General features: G+C 36.2%; 1 protein-coding gene across 1 annotated transcript; it reads left to right on the top strand.

Annotated features, from left to right (window-relative positions):
- The first annotated feature begins 211 nt into the window (after window positions 1–211).
- LOC143242499 (uncharacterized) lies at window positions 212–15,044 on the top strand. The gene is made up of 6 exons (XM_076485927.1): window positions 212–347; window positions 2,090–2,231; window positions 4,518–4,702; window positions 5,843–5,946; window positions 9,603–9,773; window positions 13,341–15,044. The coding sequence occupies exons 1-5, from the start codon at window positions 260–262 to the stop codon at window positions 9,750–9,752; spliced, it is 669 nt and encodes a 222-aa protein (XP_076342042.1). The 5' UTR covers window positions 212–259; the 3' UTR covers window positions 9,753–9,773; window positions 13,341–15,044.
- Window positions 15,045–23,096: the final 8,052 nt, after the last annotated feature.

The following is a 23,096-nucleotide window of genomic DNA, read 5'->3' on the forward strand; positions in this document are numbered from 1 at the left end:
ACTTGCCCGTACTAGGCGTGATCACATGTGGGGTTGAATCCCCTCGCGCTCTGATTCCTATGTCTATGACATTATGACATCTAGCTTCCACTTATATTTCACCATTTGATACTTAGATATTTTTCAATATTGAAGGTAAGGTAACACTATTCATTATGTCGTTTATTTGTATCTGAAAAAAACGTTTTTACTTCCTTTTATTTCAGTCAAAGAACTCAGCAAGTCATGCGTCAGTGACCGGGAGTGTGAGGTAAATGACATGCATTCATTATGCAAGAACGGAGCATGCGCATGTCGGGATAACTTCACGCTATTCCAGAATGTAAATGTTTCATCATGCATTTCAGGTACTTCGTAAATATTCGTTCTATTAATTAAACCAATGTCATATATATATATATTTGTGTGTATCTAAGTTAGAACTAAGCCTCTTTTGTGTATTTGGAACAGTTATTACGTTATGAACATTTGCGTTTAACTTGTTTGTTTGCTTTTGGATTTCTCGCAAAGCTACACTAGGGCTACCTGCGCTAGCCGTCCCTAATTTAGCAGTGTAAGACTAGAGGGAAGGCAGCTAGACATCACCACCCACCGCCAATTCTTGGACTACTCTTATACCGACGAATAGTGGGAATGGCCGTCACTTATAATGTTCGACGTTTGAAAGGGTGAGCATGTTTGGTCGACGGGGATTCGAACCCGCGACCCTCAGATTACAAGTCGAACGCCTCAAGCCCTTGCGTTTAATGCCCAGAGTTTTTGGAGTCGTGATTCTTAGATTTATTGTGTTAATGTCTGGCTTCTTTTGAATCCTAGGTTTAGTACAGTTTCAGAAAAACGGTTGGTTTAGCTGAGCAATAATCAACCTGGTCTTGAATGTAATATGGTCCAAAAACGGCCTTTTTTTTTTTCAGTGAATTAAATAGTTTAACTTGGATGAACTTTATATTAAACTCAAAATAGAGAAACTTGCAAAGCGTTTTTTTCGTTAGGCTGTAAAGCTGACAATTACGTTCATTACGTTTTTAAACGAAGAAAAATATATTGACAAGAAGACAAAAGATTCCCTGATGACGAAACAACAACAAGCACTGCGGAACATCAGCAATTCCTTTTGTTGTTGTTTTCAAAGGTATATTTGTAACATTACCACGTGTTGAGCTGTCTTTGTAACAAGTAACATCTTTCTGGTTCCCATTTTATAACTTGTTACTACAATAATGACTGGAATTAATCTGTGTTTAATTATGAAGGTATAAATTAACAGTTTACGTGCTTAAATTGCTAGCATCCGGGGCTCGATTCCTCGTGATGTACAGTGTGCAGATAAGTCGTTGTGTAGCTTTGCACGGCGAAATCAACAACAGAATCTTATATTATTAGTTACTGAATCTAGAACGCTTCAAATTCATTTAAAACATGAATAAAGGTTGGTGTTTGTATACAGCATCACTAGCTTCCAGTTAATGCGAGAAAAAAAAAACAACAAAGCCCTCGAACTCCGCACATTGGAAGTGTTATAAACGTGATTATCAAGTCCCACTATTATGGGTCGGACATGGCCAGATGGTTAGGGCGCTCGACCCCTAATCCAAGGGTCGCGGGTTCGAATCCACATCACCCCAAATACACTCAACATTTCAGCCGTAGGGACGTTATAACGTGACGGCCAATCCCAATATTCGTTGGTAAAAGAGTAGCCAAAGAGTTGATGACCAGCTTCCTTCCCTCTTGTCGTACACTTTTAAATAAGGGACGGCTAGCGCAGGTAGCCCTCGTGTAGCTTTGCGCGAAATTCAAAATCCAAAACCACACCGACAATTCGGTAGCACAACAATTGACGGAAGGTGCTGTTGACGATATGCCTTCCCTCTAGCCTATCATTTAAAATTAGGGACGGCGACAGATAGCCGTAGGTACTTTGCCTTAAATAAAATTACAGTTGCATTTTTGGATATATATATATTTATTTAAAATTAAAACAGTTGTGTATGACAACCACTTTAAAAGATTTCTATTCAGATAATTCACTTTACTTCCAAGTGTCCATTTTTCTAAAGCATTGGCTGTATTTCCTCTCCGTTCGTAGATGATCGCTTGGACACAAGAGGAATATCCGACGAAGAATGGTCGACAAGTGAAGGGATAGAAACCAGGACAATGATACCTATTATCGTTGTTCTAGGGATTATGTTCATCGGAATGTGTGTCGCTTTACAGCTGTTCAGCAGGCAAGTGTATTATAGTTAAGACAACCCATCTACCTGTCCCCCGTTGAGAGAGCGGTAAGTAGATATACGGATTTACAACGCTAAAATCGGAGGCTCGATTCTCCGCGGTGGACAGCTAAATGATACAAAACAAGTAACTTTTATTTTTAATTGTCTTACAGAAGGTCGCCGTTTTATCAATTAATAAGTTGTTTTCAGGTCGCTTTTAGCCGGAAATATATTTTTATTTTATAACTTAATAACTAGACCAACTGGACTGTTGACGTCAAAATAGCAAAACGCTAAAGTTCGGAGTGTGTTGAACTTTAGGCCTGAAAGACAGTATCGAGAAGATATTATGTATTATATCACGTTTCTTGTTTTCATTGGTTGATTTAGTTTTCTTTTTCTAATGTCTTAAGGTATCACAAGACCCTCAGTGAATCGGCAGTTAGTTTGTGGACTTATGACGTTATAAGCCGGGTTTATAGCAATATACAAAAAAAAGTTATGTTTTTTTAATTTGTTTGTTTCAGAGAAAAATCATGGGAGAATCGCACTCCGGATATGAGCATTGTAAGGTTGTACACTTACTGCTGTCCCATCACACAAACATATGTCATGTCTGGGTTTATAAAACAACAGGGAACACTCAACAGCCGCGGCATTTTAAATTATTTTAGGCAGAATTAGAGTAAGTTAATCTACAAGACGGTTTTTAGCCGTGACTTATAGAATGGCTCTGAATTTTTTGTTTTGTGTTTTGTTTTTATGAGTACAAACTTTTCGGACTCACATGGCCAGGTGGTTAAGGCACTCGACTCATAATCTAAAGGTCTCGGGTTCGAATCCCGTCACACCAAACATGCTCAACCTTTTAGCCGTGGGGCGTTGTAACGTGACGGCCAATCCCACTATTCGTTGATAAAGATTTAACGGTGATGGCTAGCTGCCTTCCATCTGGTCTTACACTGCTAAATTAGGGACGGCTAGCGCAGATAGCCATCGTGTAGCTTTGCCAAATACCCAAAAAGAAGAAGCGAAGCTTTGTCATGCCTTGACGTATTTGAGATCTAATTTTGGACTCAGAAATTCAATCCATTTCCGTTGATATATTTGGCCCAAGGTCTCATAAATTAATTTATTTTAATGGTCTTTAAAATAATTTTAATTAGAGAGGTAGGCTGGTAAAGGTCCCGATGAGTGATGACGTATATTCACATTGACTCGCGCCCACGCTTGTGTATTGATGGGGCCAAAAATACAGCTAATAAGACAAAATATAAAGTTATCATAGATTAATTTACTTTAATCATCCTCTCTGTGAGACCTTAAGCGTGGTCAAACACAACAATCCAAGTGACTTGATCTCCGAACTCCAAAATTGTAATTAGATTTCAAATCTGTGAAGAAATGACGAACCTATGATTGTTTGAAATTAAACATAAAGTTACACAGTGCACTATCTGTCCTCTGCTCACTACGGGTATCAAAACCGGTTTATAGCGTTGTAAAAAAATGTCCTTCTTGTTTTACATAAGATTCGATGTGGTTATTTAAAGTTTAGCTGTGATTGACACTCAACACGTACTCACATGTTTTGACATGACCAGACACTCAACACGTACTTACATATTTTGATGGGACCAGACACTCAACACGTACTCACATATTTTGACAGGGCCAGACACTCAGCACGTACTTACATATTTTGACAGGGCCAGACACTAAACACGTACTCACATATTTTGACAGGGCCAGACGCTAAACACGTACTTACATATTTTGACAGGGCCAGACACTAAACACGTACTTACATATTTTGACAGGGCCAGACACTCAGCACGTACTTACATATTTTGACAGGGCCAGACACTAAACACGTACTTACATATTTTGATGGGACAGACACCTCAGCACGTACTTACATATTTTGACAGGACCAGACACTAAACACGTACTCACATATTTTGACAGGCCAGACGCTAAACACGTACCACATATTTTGACAGGGCCAGACACTAAACACGTACTCACATATTTTGACAGGGCCAGACGCTAAACACGTACTTACATATTTTGACAGGGCCAGACGCTAAACACGTACTTACATATTTTGACAGGGCCAGACGCTAAACACGTACTTACATATTTTGACAGGGCCAGACACTAAACACGTACTCACATATTTTGACAGGGCCAGACGCTAAACACGTACTTACATATTTTGACAGGGCCAGACACTAACACGTACTCACATATTTTGACAGGGCCAGACGCTAAACACGTACTTACATATTTTGACAGGGCCAGGTTTCGTAACCAGAGAACTATTTTCAACTCTCCCCATCCACGACTGATGCACATTAAACTGGGAAAGAAACGTAAAAGTAACAGCAAACGTTCCAGCCACTTAAGTCTGCACGTGCCCGTGTCCAGAAGGCCGAGCGCGAGCAACTATTCTCAACGTTCACATCCTTCCCCTCGTTCAGGTAAGTGTATTTTGAAAGTTAGAAGAAATTATGAAGTTTTGCTGTAGATGTATGGTTTACTATTCTCGGTTTTAATTTTTACCTTTAAAATTTAAAGTTATTGTAGATTTTCTTCTGGATTAGATGTCGGTCTTGTTTTGATAGTTCTGGCAGGTTTTTCTAATAAATAAACACATACGTCTTCTCGAGACGGCTGGTACAAGTAGTAAGTAAGCCGCAAACTCTCTTTGTTTTTGAATTTTGCGCAAAGCTACACGAGGGCTATCTGCGCTAGCCGTCCCTAATTTAGCAGTGTAAGACTAGAGGGAAGGCAGCTAGTCATCACCATCCACCGTCAACTCTTGGGCCACTCTTTTACCAACGAATAGTGGGGTTGACCGTCACATTACAACGTCCCCACGGCTGAATGGGCGAGCATGTTTGTTGTGACGGAGATTCGAACTCTCTTTGTTAATGGCCCGGCATGGCCAGGTGGGTTAAGGCGTTCGACTCGTAATCTGAGGATCGCGGTTTCGAATCCCCTTAGCACCAAAACATGCTTGCCCTTTTAGCCGTGGGGTCGTTATAATGTGACGGTGAACCCCACTATTCGTTGGTAAGAGTGGCCCAAGAGTTGACGGTGGGTAGTGATGACTAGCTGCCTTCCCTAGTCTTACACTGCTAAATTAGGGACGGCTAGTGCAGATAGCCCCGAATAGCTTTGCGCGAAATTCAAAACAAACAAACAAACTCTTTGTTAACCTGACGATGACCTAAGAAGGTCAAAATGTTGTTCTGTACTTTATTTTAATTAAAGTTTCAATACCCATACCAGCCATCTTAAGAATACATTTTTACTTCAAGTGGGTTTCTCGTCATAACGTTAAAATTCTTGCTGGGCCGTTCATTATTTTACCGATATGAGCGGATCACGTGATTCGACGTCAGTTAGCCTGCCTTCCACAATCTTTCGTAAATTTCTCACTAGTTATTAATCAAGGTGGTAACTATTAACTAGTTTCTGTACGTTGAAAAATATCAGGCTTAAACCTTTAGTCAGATCATTAAACAAATCTCGTCTGAGTCTTTTAAGAAAAAGCATAAATAGGGACATATTTGTGAAGTGTTGTACTTTGAAGTTCGCATTAATTAATATTTTAGTAACGCCCTCTGGCAGTCAGGAGGTTCTTCGTAGTCCAATGAAAGAACATCCCGAATCCTCAGCCAATACAGAAGGATCCTCAAAAGGAGAAATCAGACAAATGGTATTTCAGTCACTTAAACGTTTTCTCTCTTTGTTTTGGAGTATTTTTTGGAAGGTTATTGAAACTTAAAAAATTATTTTAAATTAATATATATATATATTAACACATTCTATTTTCTGTTTTTCTCAACTGGTTTAAATTTTCAAACACGAAGCTTAAATTCCACATAGGTCAAAGTTTAATTAATAGCACGCGATTTTTTTCTCCAAAATACGAAACAAGGTTGTATTTTTCTTTACACTGAGTTTCTAAATGGGTTTAACATTTGTCTAACGTGATTAGAGTAGAAACGCACATTGTGATACACAAATACTTAAACTTTTATCGTATGTATGGCAATCAAGATGAATTTTAACAAGAATTTAAAAGACGAGAATGTTTTACAGTAACTATAATTTTCAGCGAAACGTAAGGTAGCTATTTCACGAATAAAATATGGATATTTCCCGTAGTGTTATCATATGGTTATGTAACAATAGAAGCTCTATCATTACTGGCTAAATGTTCATGTATCTATTTCCGAAGTAATATTTATTGTAAGAAGTGGAAGCTTTCCAGTAATTTTTCCCTTTTTAAGTTACATTTTGTATATTTATAGCTAAGCACAAAAACTATACAATGGGATATCTGTGCAATGTCCACCACGGATATTGAAACTCGATTTTAGCGTTGTAAGCCCTCAGAGATGCTTGCCGCTATGTCACGTGGGGGGGGGGGGCATTCTACGTTAATATTGATTACTTCAACTACTTTTGTTTCGACATTTCTTAAAGTTAATATGTTTATGTTTATCTCTGTTTTAAAACATTTGGTGAGTCAGTGAAATTAAAACAGTCTAGAGGACAAGGATGGCGAACCTTTTACAGATCGTGTGTGTCCAAATTGGAGATAATCTTCTTAAAGATTCTCTCGCGTGTCCATGGTAATTTTTAGTAGCAGATTATCATTTATTCTAATTCTGAATTATTTTAAATTAAACAGCATTAGGAGTTTGATATTATTAATAAGTTTAGTAATTCACAAGAAATAATATTAACATATTACTGACAATAATCGTGGACTTATTTTAAGGAAAAATGAGTCCTCTTGCTTATTTACGTTTATTGTTTGTTTGTTTGTTTTGAATTTCCCGCAAAGCTATCTGTGCTAGCCGTCCCTAATTTAGCAGTGTAAGACTAGAGGGAAGGCAGCTAGTCATCAACACCCACTACCAACTCTTGGGCTACTCTTTTACCAACGAATAGTGGGACTGTTCGTAATATAATAACGCCCTCACAGCTGAAAGGACGAGCAAGTATCGTGTGACGGGGATTCGAACCCGCGACCCTCAGATTACGAGTAGAACGCCTTAACCCACCTGGCCATTTACGTTTATTCATTGTTTTATTGTTGAGAGAAAACATTTTGTGAAATGATAAACATTGGTTCATATTATGTCATATAAAAATAAAACAATGAAAGTAAAATAAACATATTTTACTCTAAGTGAGACTTTAGCTGGTGCACAGATGATGACAGATATTTTATATCAGGCTTGTGTTTGGTTGTTTGAGAGCTATACATGTAGCACTAGTTTTATCATCATGTCTGTTCCTATAATTACACTTTACAAAGTTCATCACTGAAAATAACGACTCATATAAATATGTTGATGAAAATACTGTTAATACTGACATTTTTCAGAGACTCAGAAGTTTCAGGAATAGAATCAGAGTTTCAGAGCCTCATTTTCTGTATTATTCCAGTCACTAATCGATCTATTTCGATATTTTCTAGTTCAGCTCTTAAGTCGACAAGTTTCTGTCTCCAAATTGAACTGATTTGTAATCAATCAGTTCCATTTCAAAATTATCCAAGTCAGTCCACCGTAACATTTTCAAATTCAGTTTATGAATTTTACAGTTTTCTTCAAATCTTATTAAATCTTAAAGAAAATTGTTCAAAAGTTGAATTAATGATACTTGAAAATTGTATTTGCTCTGAATGTATATTTTCTCATGAATTTCAAGATCTGTCATGTGTGTTTTAGGTTTGGTAAATATTTAAAAGTGCCTTTGTAAACATCACGCTTTAAAAAATTCAGTTTTATTTCAAAAGCTTTTATGTTATCAAACGTAGCATCAAGTGTTTCGCCAGATCCCTGTAATTTGGTGTTCAAGTCATTTAAATGTGAGGAGAAATCTGTAAGCAACATCAACTTACAAATCCATACATCAGATAATTCTTGACAAGAAAATTTTTCATTTGTGAAAAACAGACGAATTTCATCTAAACATTCAAATCGTTAAGGACAGAACCTCTACTTAGCCAATGAACATTGTTGTACATAAGTGGTCCTGTGTACACATGATACTCCTCTGTTAGAAAATTCTGATTTTTTTTCAAAACATGCGCAGTAATAAAATTAACTACCTTGGTTACAGTTTCCATCACTTTTCAAGCTCCTTAACCTGTTGACTGCCAAGTATTTCAGCTGCTACAATACAACTCTAATGCTTCTTCATTTTGTAACTTTTTGTGACGCCATTTTGGATCGAAAGTGGAAAAATTTGTAAGTAGGTCAAATGGTGCTGACATCTAGCGTTAAAGTTAGGTATTATTGAGAACGAATTAACTCGTCCGTGGCACTGTGTTACCGATCGGCTTGGACGAGAGTTATCTCGTCCACGACACTGAACAGGTTAAGGCTAGCTTTTGCACACAAAGCCTTCTCGAATATAATACAATGAAAACCTACTAGTGGATGTCCAACATATTTTGTAAACAAATTTACAAAACCAGCTTTTTTACCAGTCATGCACCATTAGTTGTCATGGAAACTATTTTTGGGAGGTCAACCTGTCGATTGGATAATTCGTTTACTATTGCCTTATATGTTTCAGCCCCTGTGGTATGTTTAGGCAACGTTATCAAGTTAAACAGTTCTTCGCAGATTTCATCAGCCCTACAAAATCAAGCAGTAATGGCTAGTCTAGCTGATGACGTTCTCATCAAGACATGCGAAAAGGAATTTATATGAAAAATATCTTTTATTAGCTGTTTTGTTATGTTTGTTTCCATGTTTAATATTCTATATTTTACTCTGTTTCTACTGACTGCAAAGCTGGCGTCAAGAGGGCGTGAGACATTTCCTGTGAACATTTCTCATTGCGGGTTGGAAAATAAATCATTCATTGCTGTATTTGGCAATAATGATAATCATTGTATATATTTATTTATTACGGGTTAGCGTTAGGGTTTAAAGAATCAAGAGGCGGCACTTCATGCCTCGTGCTAGCAAAAGTTTTTCGCGTGCCATAGGTTCGCTGTCACAGCTATAGGATAACACTTAATTAACCTGATTCGATAAATTTATTGTCTACAAGAAATTTTGTAAAACATTGGTGTAGTTTTCGAAAGAAAACCTGAAATTACTTCCCTTGTTAATAAATTTTGAACAGTTATCATTCAAACGGTTGTCTGACGCCACGCAGTCGTTCAACGGGAAGTCTGAAGGCTTAGGCGCCAAAAGTCGTGTTTTTATTACCGCTTTCTGCTCGACATAAAACAAACAAGTGCCTTATTGAAACATAATAAGTAATCGATTCTTTATTTTAAATGTAATTACCTTCTGAAACACAGCTTACCTATTATATATATATTTTTCTTGTTATTAGAAAAGGGCAGAATGTAGTGTCAACGGACCGGGAACAGCGGTAACCAACCAGGTTGAAGGACCACACTCTTCTGCATACGTTCTGAAAGACATGAATACTATACGTTCGCAGTCCAATGCCAAATCGCCTTCCCCACCAACCCAAGTTTAGAGACGGCAACATTTCATTTTGGTAAAATATAAAACGTTTTTATTTTAGCCGAAGATATATTAACTCTAAAGCTGACAATAAGAAAACAACAGTTAACATTATTCGGTTAGATACTTTCTTTACAATAATATTGTAAGCTGTTTTCGACTTTTGTGCCAATTTTAACGACATTCACATTTTTACGTGAAGTGTAGTGAATAATGAAATATGTAATATATTTTTATTGTTTGTTTGTTTTACAAACGCGACTGGAACAGCATATAACCTGACTAAGTAAATTGTCTATCGAACAAAACTTTAAATATCCTTCAATAATATTAATACCTTATTATTTAAAAATTACGTGTAAAAAATATTATTTATTGTTAGTTCGTAGAATACAAAATTAATTCGCAATCACTGTGACACACCAGACTTTTTGACGTATCTTCTTAACAAATGTAATGTAATCACTGTGACACACCAGACTTTTTGACGTATCTTCGTAACAAATGTAATGTAATCACTGTGACACACCAGACTTTTTGACGTATCTTCTTAACAAATGTAATGTAATCACTGTGACACACCAGACTTTTTGACGTATCTTCTTAACAAATTTAATGTTTATATTTAACCTATTTTTTTTAAAGTAAATAAATAACGTCATATTATTGTAACAGTATTTCATCTCGCGAGAAAGAGGGAGCATCTAAATATCTTAAGCTGTATTTAAGTTGTGAACTAAAATTCTCATAAATAATTCTAATTTTAATAACATATATTATTATATATACAGTGGTACTTCGGTTCTCGAACGACTCCTTCTCGAACAATTCGGTTTTCGAACATATTGTTTGAGAAAACAAATGTTTCGGTTATCGAACTAAACTGTCGTGGCCCGAACCCCCGAAATAACCCGAACGACCCTTCGTTAATTTTCGGCCCACGCCAAGCTTGCCCAAAACATTTTACCCGCACCTGTCGCTCAGTCGACACCCCCGCTAAAATCTGATGTGAACGTTCTCGTTTTTCTTTTGGTTGTTTTTCTAAATATTCTGATTAAATAAGTCACCATGGGGTCAAAGAAGGATAATAAAAGCAGCAAACCAAAAAGAAAAGTTGTTAGAGCCACAGTAGAGGTGACAAAAGATCTCACAGCGAAGTATGAGAGTGGTGTTTGCGTGTCTGACCTTGCTACACAGTTTGGTATGGTGAAGTCTGCACCATACTGAAAAATAAAGAGGTCATCAAAGGAGCTGATGTTCCAAAAGGAGTGACAGTGCTTACTGAACAAAGATCACAAACAATGGAAGAGGTAGAAAAACTGTTGTTGATTTGGGTAAACGAAAAACAGTTAGCTAATGATAGCGTTTCTGAGACCATCACTTGTGAGAAAGCAAAGCAGTTGCATGTTGATCTCTTGAAAAACACCTCTGGAACGAGTGCTGATACAAGTGATGTCTTTAAGGCTAGTTCGGGGTGGTTTGAAAAATTTAGGAAGAGAAGTGACATACATAGCTTCGTGAGACATGGGGAGGGTGCTCATTCTAACAAAGACGCTGCTGATAAATTTGTTAGGGAATTTAAGGACTATGTAGAAGTTGAGGGTTTTATTCCCAAACAAGTGTTCAACTGTGATGAGACAGGTCTCTTTGGAAGAAAATGCCAAAGAGGACCTACATCACCAAGGAGGAGAAGTTATTGCTAGGACACAAGCCAGTGAAGGACAGGCTAACTCTATTGTTATGTAGTAATGCAAGTGGGGACTTAAAACTTAAGCCTTTGCTTGTGTACCATTCTGAGAACCTGAGGGTTTTTAAGAAAAATAATGTCCTGAAATGTAAACTAAATGTCATGTGGAGGGCTAATAGTAAAGCATGGGTAACCAGGCAATTTTTTTATGGAGTGGGTCCATGAAGTATTTGCCCCAAGTGTAAAGAATTACCTCACGGAAAACAGTTGCCACTCAAGGTTTTTTTGTGATGGGCAATGCACCTGCTTACCCATCAGGCTTGGAGGACGGGTTGGTGGAGGAGAACAGTTTCATTACAGTGAAGCTCTTGCCCCCTAACACGACTCCTCTCATTCAGCCCATGGACCAGCAGGTCATATCGAACTTTAAGAAACTCTACACCAAAGCACTATTTCAAAGGTGCTTTGACGTGACCTCTGACACAGAGTTAACCCTCAGAGCGTTCTGGAAAAATCACTTTAATATCCTCCATTGCTTGAGGATCACAGACAAGGCTTGGAGGGAAATGTCTTTGAGGACCATGAACTCAGCTTGGAAGAAATTGTGGCCAAACTCAGTAGCAGATAGAGACTTTGAAGGCTTTGAGGCTGAGCCTGTTATCGAGGATATTGTCTCACTAGACAAGTGTATGGGCTTGAATGTGAGTGGTGATAATGTGGAGGAGTTGGTGGAAGGCCACAACACTGAGTTCACCATGGAAGAACTCCAAGAGCTTCAGAAGGAGCAGCAACAGAAGGCAACTGAGGAAGTGTCTTCAGATGAGGAGGAGGGAAGGGAGGATGTTCCTAGTTCACTAATCAAGGAAATGTGTGGAAAATGGGGAGAGTTACAAAGTTTTGTGGAAAAATTTCACCATGACAAAGCTGCAGCAAACCGTAGCATAAACCTTTTCAATGACAATGCCGTGTCTTACTTCAGAAACATTTTAAAATTCAGGCAGAAACAAACCTCATTATACAAGTTTCTAGTGAGAAATAGGTCCAGTGAGTCTCAAGCAGGTTGTAGCAAAGAGACAGAAAAGATAAAGAACCCCAGAAGTAGAGTTACCTGACGTTTTTATGGAGGGTGACTCCCCTTCCAAACAATAATAACCCTCCTACTCTCCACGTTTCTCACCACTTTTCACTTACACCATCAGCTCTCCTCAGCACAGGTAAAGTGCAGTTAAATTTTCATTTATTGTTTTTTTATTGTGTTTATAGTTTTGTGGTTGACTTTATGCATGTAAGTATTATTATACAGGTATAAATAAACAATATTTTTACTTAAAATTTTTCATAATGCGTAATTTTTGGGGGTCTATAACAGATTAATTTAATTTACAGTATTTCTTATGGGAAAAATTGATTCGGTTTTCGAACAGCCTTCTGGAACGGATTAAGTTCGAGAACCGAGGTACCACTGCATTATATACATGTATATTGTTTTTAGAGTACTGGTTAAGAATTTTGACAGTTTTAACTACACGATTAATTTATATGTAACATTTCTAATTACTTTATTAATTTATGTTAGTCCGTTACCAGAAGACTTAACAGAAATCATTATAACCTAAGAACTTCTTCACTACTGTTGTTGTAACAGTCATTAACCAAACACTTGCAATGGAAACCATTAACACCGTGTGGACTTCTTTAATATAGTTGTTGTAGCATTAATGACAATACACGTGTCACTGGGAGTCATTAACGACGTGTGGACTTCTTTAATATTGTTGATAACAGCCATTGACCAAACACGTATCACTACAACATAATATATGAGTTTCGTTGCAGAATGGAAATGTATATTACAATAATGTGTTAGAATTCTTGAAACAATTAGAACGTTGTTTTGTGTGTTCTTTTTCACAGATTACCCAAGAGGTTCTGCGGATGACACCCGTTTTCAAATGGATAACCTTCACAGCCGTTCAGCCATTGTGTCGTTTCCTTCGAGTTGATTCAGGTCCTGTTTACAGTGTTTTTTTGTTGTTGTTTTTTATGTATTCCTCATATTACCGATGAGACTAGGGGAATATTTTCGAAGATTTTGTTAGGTGGTCTAGCACAACTAATTTCAAAATGTTTGAACCAATCTTTGTACGGCACGTGTCGGTGCTGTTTTCAGTATCCAAAACGTATTTACTGTACTTGGCTGCATTATAGTTTAACTTACTGTTGGCTATAAGTGTTAATATATTTAATGTGAGATATCTTGGGAGGTCGCCCAACTGAAAGAAAAACAACAACAAATATCTGTTAGTTCTACCATAGTGTGCAACTCTTAAAGAAAGGATGGTCCAATTCTCGCTATGCGCATTTTCTTTCGACCCACAGAGCTCTCTTGGGTTGAAAACTTTCAGACAAACACACATATGTGATGCGATTTTAAAATTTAAATTGCTTCATTTAAGGCATTTCAATCAATGTTGATGAAATTATTTGTCCTAAATGTGTGAGTGAGAACAAAAGATAAGTAACATTGTTCAAGTGTATCTTGGTAACTATAATATAATATAATATAAATAATATTCGTTGTAGAAACTCTGCGGAATTAGCTGTTTTTTTTCTTCAACTATTTTTGAATAATGCGCCTCAAACAAACGTAAAAGTTTACAGAAAAGGTCTTTCACACTTATTGTTTGTGTTCACACTTCACACTTATTGTTCGTATTCACACTTCACTTTATTACTATTGTCATTGTTTCATTCGTGCACAGCTACACAATGGGCTACGTGTACTTTGTCCGCCGTGGAGAATCGGACTGCGGATTTTTGTATTATAAGTCCGTAGGCTTACCGCTGACTCGGGACCTTTCGTCATTTTAATCTCTATTATGTCGTGATTTATGGCGACGATTCTGTGCAAAATGGCTAGCTCGTGACTACTGACGAGTCTCTCCGTCTGTCACACAACTGTAGTGTTTACAAGGTTTGTTTCTAAGTGATCGTGGAGGGTTTACTGCTTTACAGACACTGACTTTGATTTCAGGTTTAACGATAAAATCTGATGGCTCTTCCCTGTGTATTGTTTGAGATGTGGTATATAGCTCTAACTACTACCGTGTCAAGGGCTGTCCTTTGTTTGTTTTCGTAATTCAAGCTTCTGTGAATATAACAGTTGTAGATATACAATATCATGTCGAGTGGTAGGGTCAGTTGGAATTGAAATACTGTAATATAGGGGGAGAAAACCAGCATGACTCGGAGTATTGTAATAGGACCAGATGGACTTCAAGTACTGTACTAGTTTCGATGGCTTGAAAAATTGGACTTGAAATAATGTGGTGGTATGGAACGGCAGTATAAAATGGACTTGAATTCTCGTGGTGATGTAGGATGGCAGTATAAGATGGACTTGGATTTCCGTGGTGATATTGGATGGCAGTATAAGATGGACTTGGATTTCTGTGGTGATATTGGATGGCAGTATAAATGGACTTGATTTCTGTGGTGATATTGGATGGCAGTATAAGATGGACTTGGATTTCCGTGGTGATATTGGATGGCAGTATAAGATGGACTTGGATTTCCGTGGTGATATTGAATGGCAGTATAAGATGGACTTGGATTTCTGTGGTGATATTGGATGACAGTATAAGATGGACTTGATTCCGTGGTGATACTGGATGGCAGTATAAGATGGACTTGGATTTCTGTTGTGATATTGGATGGCAGTATAAGATGGACTTGGATTTCTGTGGTGATATTGGATGGCAGTATAAGATGGACTTGATTTCCGTGGTGATACTGGATGGCAGTATAAGATGAACTTGGATTTCTGTGGTGATATTGGATGGCAGTATAAATGGACTTGGATTTCCGTGGTGATATTGAATGGCAGTATAAGATGGACTTGATTTCTGTGGTGATACTGGATGGCAGTATAAGATGGACTTGAGTTTCCGTGGTGATACTGGATGGCAGTATAAGATGAACTTGATTTCTGTGGTGATATTGGATGGCAGTATAAGATGGACTTGGATTTCCGTGGTGATATTGAATGGCAGTATAAATGGACTTGGATTTCCGTGGTGATATTGAATGGCAGTATAAGATGGACTTGGATTTCTGTGGTGATATTGGATGGCAGTATAAGATGGACTTGGATTTTCGTGGTGATATTGAATGGCAGTATAAGATGGTCTTGGATTTCTGTGGTGATATTGGATGGCAGTATAAATGGACTTGAATTCTGTGGTGATATTGGATGGCAGTATAAGATGGACTTGATTTCTGTGGTGATATTGGATGGCAGTATAAGATGGACTTGGATTTCTGTGGTGATATTGGATGGCAGTATAAGATGGATGGATTTCTGTGGTGATATTGGATGGCAGTATAAATGGACTTGATTTCGTGGTGATATTGAATGGCAGTATAAGATGGACTTGGATTTCTGTGGTGATATTGGATGGCAGTATAAGATGGACTTGGATTTCTGTGGTGATATTGGATGGCAGTATAAGATGGACTTGATTTCTGTGGTGATACTGGATGGCAGTATAAGATAGACTTGAGTTTCCGTGGTGATATTGGATGGCAGTATAAGATGGACTTGGATTTCTGTGGTGATATTGGATGGCAGTATAAGATGGACTTGGATTCCCGTGGTGATATTGGATGGCAGTATAAGATGGACTTGGATTCCCGTGGTGATATGGGATGGTAGTATAAGATGAAGCTGGAGTCTCGTATTGATATGGGATGGTAGTATAAGATGAAGCTGGAGTCTCGTATTGATATGGGATGGCAGTAAAAGTTAGACTTGAAGGACTGTGGCGCTGTTTAACTTCACATGATGCACGAAATCTGGTCTGGTACGGTTTTAACATTTTAGTATCAATTCTGTTTATAATTTCCCCATTAATTCCCTTATTTGTATGAAACTGTAGTTAAAACAGGCGAAAAGGTTGTTAGTTTTATTAATTTCTTGTTCTGTCTATGTGACCTTCCAGGAGAACTCTTCTCGTTTACATAATCTGGATGATTTGGAACAGTTTTGGAAATGTTAGTGTTTTCTCCGGTTTCTCAAACTTGTACACCTTGTGAAGGATGGATAGCAATTCCTAAGTCTCTGAATATCACTTGACGAATCTTTAAAATTACGATTTTTACTATTTTCTTCCACTAAAGTTTCAAATGATCAGCATCACCATTGTCAAGGTACTCTTTTATATGGCGCATAAGAATGTTAATTCGTCGTGCACTGTCGCGTATCTCGTATACAACAGCATTTTCCAGTGTCCGGCAATTGTTTTTCCTTCAGAGTTGGCTGGATTTCGTTTCTCTGGGAAATATAATTCGTGTTATCAAAATTAAATCCTTCCCGCTTAATCGAATCATAAAGAAACGGTTGATCGCCCAGTAAAGAACCTAGTATACAAAAAACAACAAAAACGTTTGTGCTTAGCGAGAAGGTAACAACCACCCTGAGGTCTATGTGCTATAATTATTCTAAAATATTATTAGTAAACTTTATCAGGATGACCGTGTTCACTGGGAATGAGTTTCGATGGCTGGAGTACAGAAGACATGTTTTTTTGTAAATGTTAACTGCTGTGTTCAGGTACGTTTTCCCTACATATTAGTACTCTAGAGAAATGTTCCTCTTATTATTTTTTAAGTTGCACAGTGCTTCAAAATATGTCGTTATATTTAGTTTGTTTGTTTGTAATTAAGCTCAAAGCTACACAGTGAGCTATCTGTGCTCTGCCCACCACGGGACACCCGGTCTCTGGGAGGAGATGAGGGGTAGTTGTGTTTAGACTTGTACCGAAAAAATTGTATGAATTCTTTTTTATAATGTCATAATAATCTAAATGCAAGTAAAACAGATATTTTCCGAATCATATAAAGTTAATTATATATATTTATATGGGTATTGCGTAGCTGTTGATGCTGAATAATTAGTTCTGCGAGTTATTGTTTTGTTATACAAAACTATAATGTTCATAATTTAAGTACTTTAAGTCGACCAAAAATATTTTTAAAATACATTCAGTCAGCGCGAGAAAGAAGGCTAGTTTCTATACATCTACGCAATAGATGGTCACTCTAGTTTATTTGATCAATATCTAAAGCTTAATATAGTCTCAGTTGTTAACTGTGAAGTCAGACGAATTTTACTGTTTTTAGTTTCACAGTGGTTTCGTTCGGAGGAATTTTACTGTTTGTAGTTTGTTTTTGTTTTGGAATTTCGCGCAAAGCTACACGATGGCTATCTGCGCTAGCCGTTCCTAATTTAGCAGTGTAACACTAGAGGGAAGGCGGCTAGTCATCACCACCCACCGCCAACTCTTCGGCTACTTTTTTACCAACGAATAGTGGGATTGACCGTCACATTATAATGCTCCCACGGCTGAAAGGGCGAGCATGTTTGGTGCGACAGAGATTCGAACCCTCGACCCTCAGATTACGAGCCGAACGCCTTAACCCACCTGGCCATGCCGGGCCTCTGTTCGTAGTTTGACAATGGTTTCGTTTGGAGGAATTTTACTGCTTTTAGTTAAACAGTGTTTCTTATGAAATTTTGCGCACCACTACAGAAGAGATACCTCTGCTAGTTTCCCCAGTTTTTGAGCTGATAGACTAGAAGAAAAATAACTAGTCAGGAGCACCCACCGCCAACTTTAGGTAATTCTTATCAAATAGTGAGTTTTTACTGTCTCTCGTGAATGCATCCAGATCCCCAAAGTGGGGACCTCGGTTTTGCGTCAACAGGACGTGATTTATGGAATAATGAATCCACAGTTCAGTTTTTGTTTTTTTTACAGTATCCATGGATTATTTAAGGTTACAGAATATTTCTTGTACTGAAAAATAACGAGAACTTGTGACACCTTACTAAACTGTGTATTTTTCAACGAGTTCCATAATATTCATTAAACGTTTATGTAGATTTGTGCATGGATAGGTGTTTTTTAGAACTTTTGCATTTTAAATCTGTTCAGTGGGCAGTTGATACGTAACTTAATGTATCGAATGAATATTCCTTCTGACCAAACATGCTAGACATAAAATATTTCTTAGCAAAACCAAGATGACACAAAATCTTTTGTGCCTTCAGATAGTGACGTCACATGTTGGATAGTCAATGAATTGATTGTTCTAGATGGTTGGTGTAACGAAAACTTTGTAGTTCTAAGTATCTCGTGAAAATGAAAGAATTGGCAGTTCTTGATGAATGGTGCAGCAGAAAGAGCTGTAGTTTTGGAGAGCCGGTGGGTGAAAGTCAAATAATTGATTGTTCTAGATGGTTGGTGTAACGAAAACTTTGTAGTTCTAAGTATCTCGTGAAAATGAAAGAATTGGCAGTTCTTGATGACTGGTGTAGCAGAAAGAGCTGTAGTTTTGGAGAGCCGGTGGGTGAAAGTCAAATAATTGGGTTTTCTAGATGGTTGGTGTAACGAAAACTTTGTAGTTCTAAGTAACACGTGAAATTGAAAGAATTGGCAGTTCTTGATGACTGGTGTAGCAGAAAGAGCTGTAGTTTTGGAGAGCCGGTGGGTGGAAGTCAAATAATGGGTTTTCTAGATGGTTGGTGTAACGTAAACTTTGTAGTTCTAAGTAACACGTGAAATTGAAAGAATTGGCAGTTCTTGATGACTGGTGTAGCAGAAAGAGCTGTAGTTTTGGAGAGCCGGTGGGTGAAAGTCAAATAATTGGGTTTTCTAGATGGTTGGTGTAACGAAAACTTTGTAGTTCTAAGTAACACGTGAAAATGAAAGAATTGGCAGTTCTTGATGACTGGTGTAGCAGAAAGAGCTGTAGTTTTGGAGAGCCGGTGGGTGGAAGTCAAATAATTGGGTTTTCTAGATGGTTGGTGTAACGTAAACTTTGTAGTTCTAAGTATCTCATCAAAGTGAAAGAATTGGTAGTTTTAATAGTTTGTGCAACTACGAATGTAGTTCTAGATAGTGGGTAAAAGTAAAAAAATTGTTACTTTTTCACCGTTGGTGCAACAAAGAATGTTGTAAATTATGGGTGATTATGCATAGGTCCTTGTGGATGGGTGAAAATACTGGATCTTGGGTAGTTGATGGAAACGAATGAACATTTGATACACTGAGCATTATGATTATTTGAAAAATTCAGAAGAGTCGGGAATTTTAACAATTATTTATCATAGGTAGTTTTACTTTTGACAGAGGAAATTGTTTTGTATTGAAGAAAAATAAGTACTTAAAAAGTGATAACAAATTAGGTATTTCTTATTATTTTATGGATCGGTCGAAAAAAAGTTATATTAAAGTAGAATAACAGAATGACAGAAAATTTATTCAAGTGGATTTGTACTTTGGGAGACAATTTCTTTAACGTTGGCATCTTCTGTTTATCTACTTCTTATTTCTTGAATCGTTAGTTTTACTTTTAAAAAAGGCCTAGCATAGCCAAGTGGATAAAGACACTCGACTCATAATTTGAGGGTCGCAGGTTCAAATCCCCGTGACATTATAACACCCCTACGGCTGAGAGGGCAAGCATGTCCTGAGACAAAACATCCGTCTTGATGACAGTTAAGACCAACCAGATTTGTCACTCTGTTTTCTCCCGTCTTTTCCTCGAATTCCTTTTGTACAACAAGTAATATCCTCTTTCTTGTCAACTTAACTCCCAAGTCGCGATTGTCTTTAGCGAATGAAGTTCTGGAAAGGAAAGTTACCACTCCAAAATTCCCATATTTTCTTCATCTCTGTTGAGGATTTGTTTGCTCTTGAGCTGCTCGAATCGAATGTTGTTTATAAGAAAGACGAACCAATTCAATTATTTGGTCTAACAAGAGTTGGTGATGGGAGGTCTTCACTTCAAAATTAACTATCATGTAGCTTTTCACGAGATCCAACAAAATGTTATCAGATTCTAACAGATTTCTTTCAACACTGTGTTCAAATTGTAACATATTTGTGCCAACATTATGGTCAAAATGAATATTTGTGTCAAAATTAGGATAAATTTGGATTACTAAATTTAAGGCCTAGGTAGTTTTTATCTGAAATAAAAAATAATAATTGTATAGCAGAAATTATGATTACTTTCAAAATATGGTATTTATCCATATAAATATATTAAATCATATTTCAAAACCTAAGTAGTTTACTCATTAAATAACGTAATTTTTTTACATTAACTTCAGAGCACTAGTTAGTGATCTATCTTTAACTTTATAGCGAAAGAGAATTGTTATAAATTACATGGATTACTAGAGGTTTTGGGCCAGTTCTTTTGATACATGTTCATGCATAATATTTATACTATGTTATAATAGTAAATGGCACTTCTATATGGTTGAACTGATGCAGTATAAACTATAGCTTTAAAAACAAACCTTAATTAAACACATTCACATTTTCACAGTAACTTGATTTATCTTGGACTTAAATTATGCCTAATCCAATCGAAATATTTCAGTTATACGTGTTATACAAATCGCTCGTGTGCCCTAATCTTCATTGTTTATGTAATGATTTTGTTAGTAATGTAATAAATGCACCTTATTTGAATTATTAAACGATACATTTCTCTCTAAATATATAAAAATATTTGTACACAAATGAAACGCTGTTAAGTTTTGATTGTTATTCATGTGATTAAGTTTTAAAGCGTATTATTATACGTTAAGTTTTGATTGTTATTCATGTGATTAAGTTATTATTGTAGGCTCACGTTGCTATTTTCTGAGGATTTGAATTTAACATTATCTCAGTGCGTTAACAGGTTTTATGTGAGAACTAATTAATTAATCTTTTAATTTCATTTCTTTTGGGACCAATACCTCTTTCATTTCTTGCACACTCCATGTAGTGAGAGCCCACTAAAGCTACCTGTGGATTTTTATACCAGTTTTTTGCACAATCATGTCTTGTAAGTTTTTTCTTCTAATAAAGTTTTTACTAGCTTTAATCAATGAATGTGTCTTTCCTTTAATTAATAACGTACGTAAGAGTAATAAACATTGTATTATTTTGTTTTACAGGCTGTTTCATGTTGTAGAACTAATTCCTAGAGAACCATTTATTAGATGTTGTTGCTCACTGAACAACAACAAGACAATTACAATAAGAGAGTTTTAGTTGTTGACTTAAAGTTTATTATACTTGAATACAGTGATACGTAACACATCTAAATAATATTAATCGATGTATATATACTTTTTTTTTCACTATTTGTCTAGGATATAAACATTTAAAAGTGGAAATCAGACCACAAGAGTTTTTGTTTTATAAAGGAATAGTCTTTCATTTCCGTAAACAATTAAAAAAAACAAAAAAACTGTGGGTTTCCGTTGAAATAGACATTTGATACTGTGTTGGTTAAAATGTTTAATATGTCTATTTTTTTTAATTTTTATACTTTCATTACAAATATTCTTTTGCATTGTTAATATACAGACCGTATGCATTTAGGTACAACTTAAATCTCCAAAGATGGCCAAATCTTGCGATATATTATTGGGATTTTGGCCGAAAGTATCTATGACTACGAGAATATTTAATAAATTAAACAATGTATTATTCTTTAAAAATAAAACTATATGTAAGTGGCTGTAAACCTTGCTGATATCAGTTTATATCTAAATATATAACTTGCTCTGATCGCAACCTAATACTAACACAATTTTTTGACAATCCAGAAGCCTTAAAAGCTGAATGGATAATTAAAGAGCTCAGAAGAAAAAATATATTTAATGGCTCATAACAATTATATTGTCCGAGTATAATGCTAAAAAAATATTCATATTAACCCAAAACGTTCATGGCAGTCCACTGGCTTCTCATTACTTAAAATAATGTCCATTTCTTTTCAACTCTGAAGAAAATTACCTGTCAGTTTCTCTTCAATTCAAGACCTTTACAGTTTTAAACAAGAAAATACACAAACTAATTTTACAGTTGATCTATCTGTGAACAAACATTAAATATTCAGTCTTCATATTTAACCACTGAAAGTTTTGTAATGTAAGAGATAAAATAAGTTATAACTGTTTAAAGATTGTTATTACCTGAAAAACCACGGTGATGGTATTTTTATTTATTCTATGATTTAATGAATTATTTGATCCTGCAATTTTCTAAAGTTTTCAAAATTCAAAACAGTATTAAATTTGACGCTTGCATGTTTAACACCATCTCAGTAAATAAATAAAACTACTTATATTGTTTTGTAACTTTATTTTAGTTAACATAAACATTTTACTTACTTCATGTAATATATATATCAGTTTCAAATGCAATTTTTAATTTTTTATTAAACATCTTATTCGTTTCTTAGAATAATCGATGATTCTATACTGTAAAATTAAACAGCAAGTTTTTACTCTTGTATTTCTAACTCAATTGTAAAACTTCACAGACTTTTTGTGTCGACGTTTGTGAAAGCGATAACAATTTACTTGTTAAAAAGTTATTTGTGACTGTTAGGGAAATATTAGGAAGTTGAAATACATCCAGTATCATCCGGTATAATTAATATTTTTAATTAATTATCAACTAGTTTAACTACTCCCTTCATAAAAAAACAAACAAAATACCACCAACATATTTAAAAACTTATTCTAAAATTTGAAATTTTTCTATATTTAAATTTTTCGAAGACCTGTAAAACTTTCAATTAAGTTGTTTTAATTTT

This window comes from Tachypleus tridentatus, unplaced genomic scaffold, assembly GCF_004210375.1.
Source record: "Tachypleus tridentatus isolate NWPU-2018 unplaced genomic scaffold, ASM421037v1 Hic_cluster_2, whole genome shotgun sequence".
NCBI classification, from domain to species: Eukaryota; Metazoa; Arthropoda; class Merostomata; order Xiphosura; family Limulidae; genus Tachypleus; species Tachypleus tridentatus.

Excerpts from the sequence above, each read along its gene's own strand:
- LOC143242499 (XM_076485927.1), top strand. The coding sequence starts at position 260 with ATGCATTCATTATGCAAGAACGGAGCATGCGCATGTCGGGATAACTTC. Across the intron at positions 348-2,089 it reads TGTTTCATCATGCATTTCAG|ATGATCGCTTGGACACAAGA; the intron begins GTACTTCGTAAA and ends CTCCGTTCGTAG. Across the intron at positions 5,947-9,602 it reads AAGGAGAAATCAGACAAATG|AAAAGGGCAGAATGTAGTGT; the intron begins GTATTTCAGTCA and ends TCTTGTTATTAG.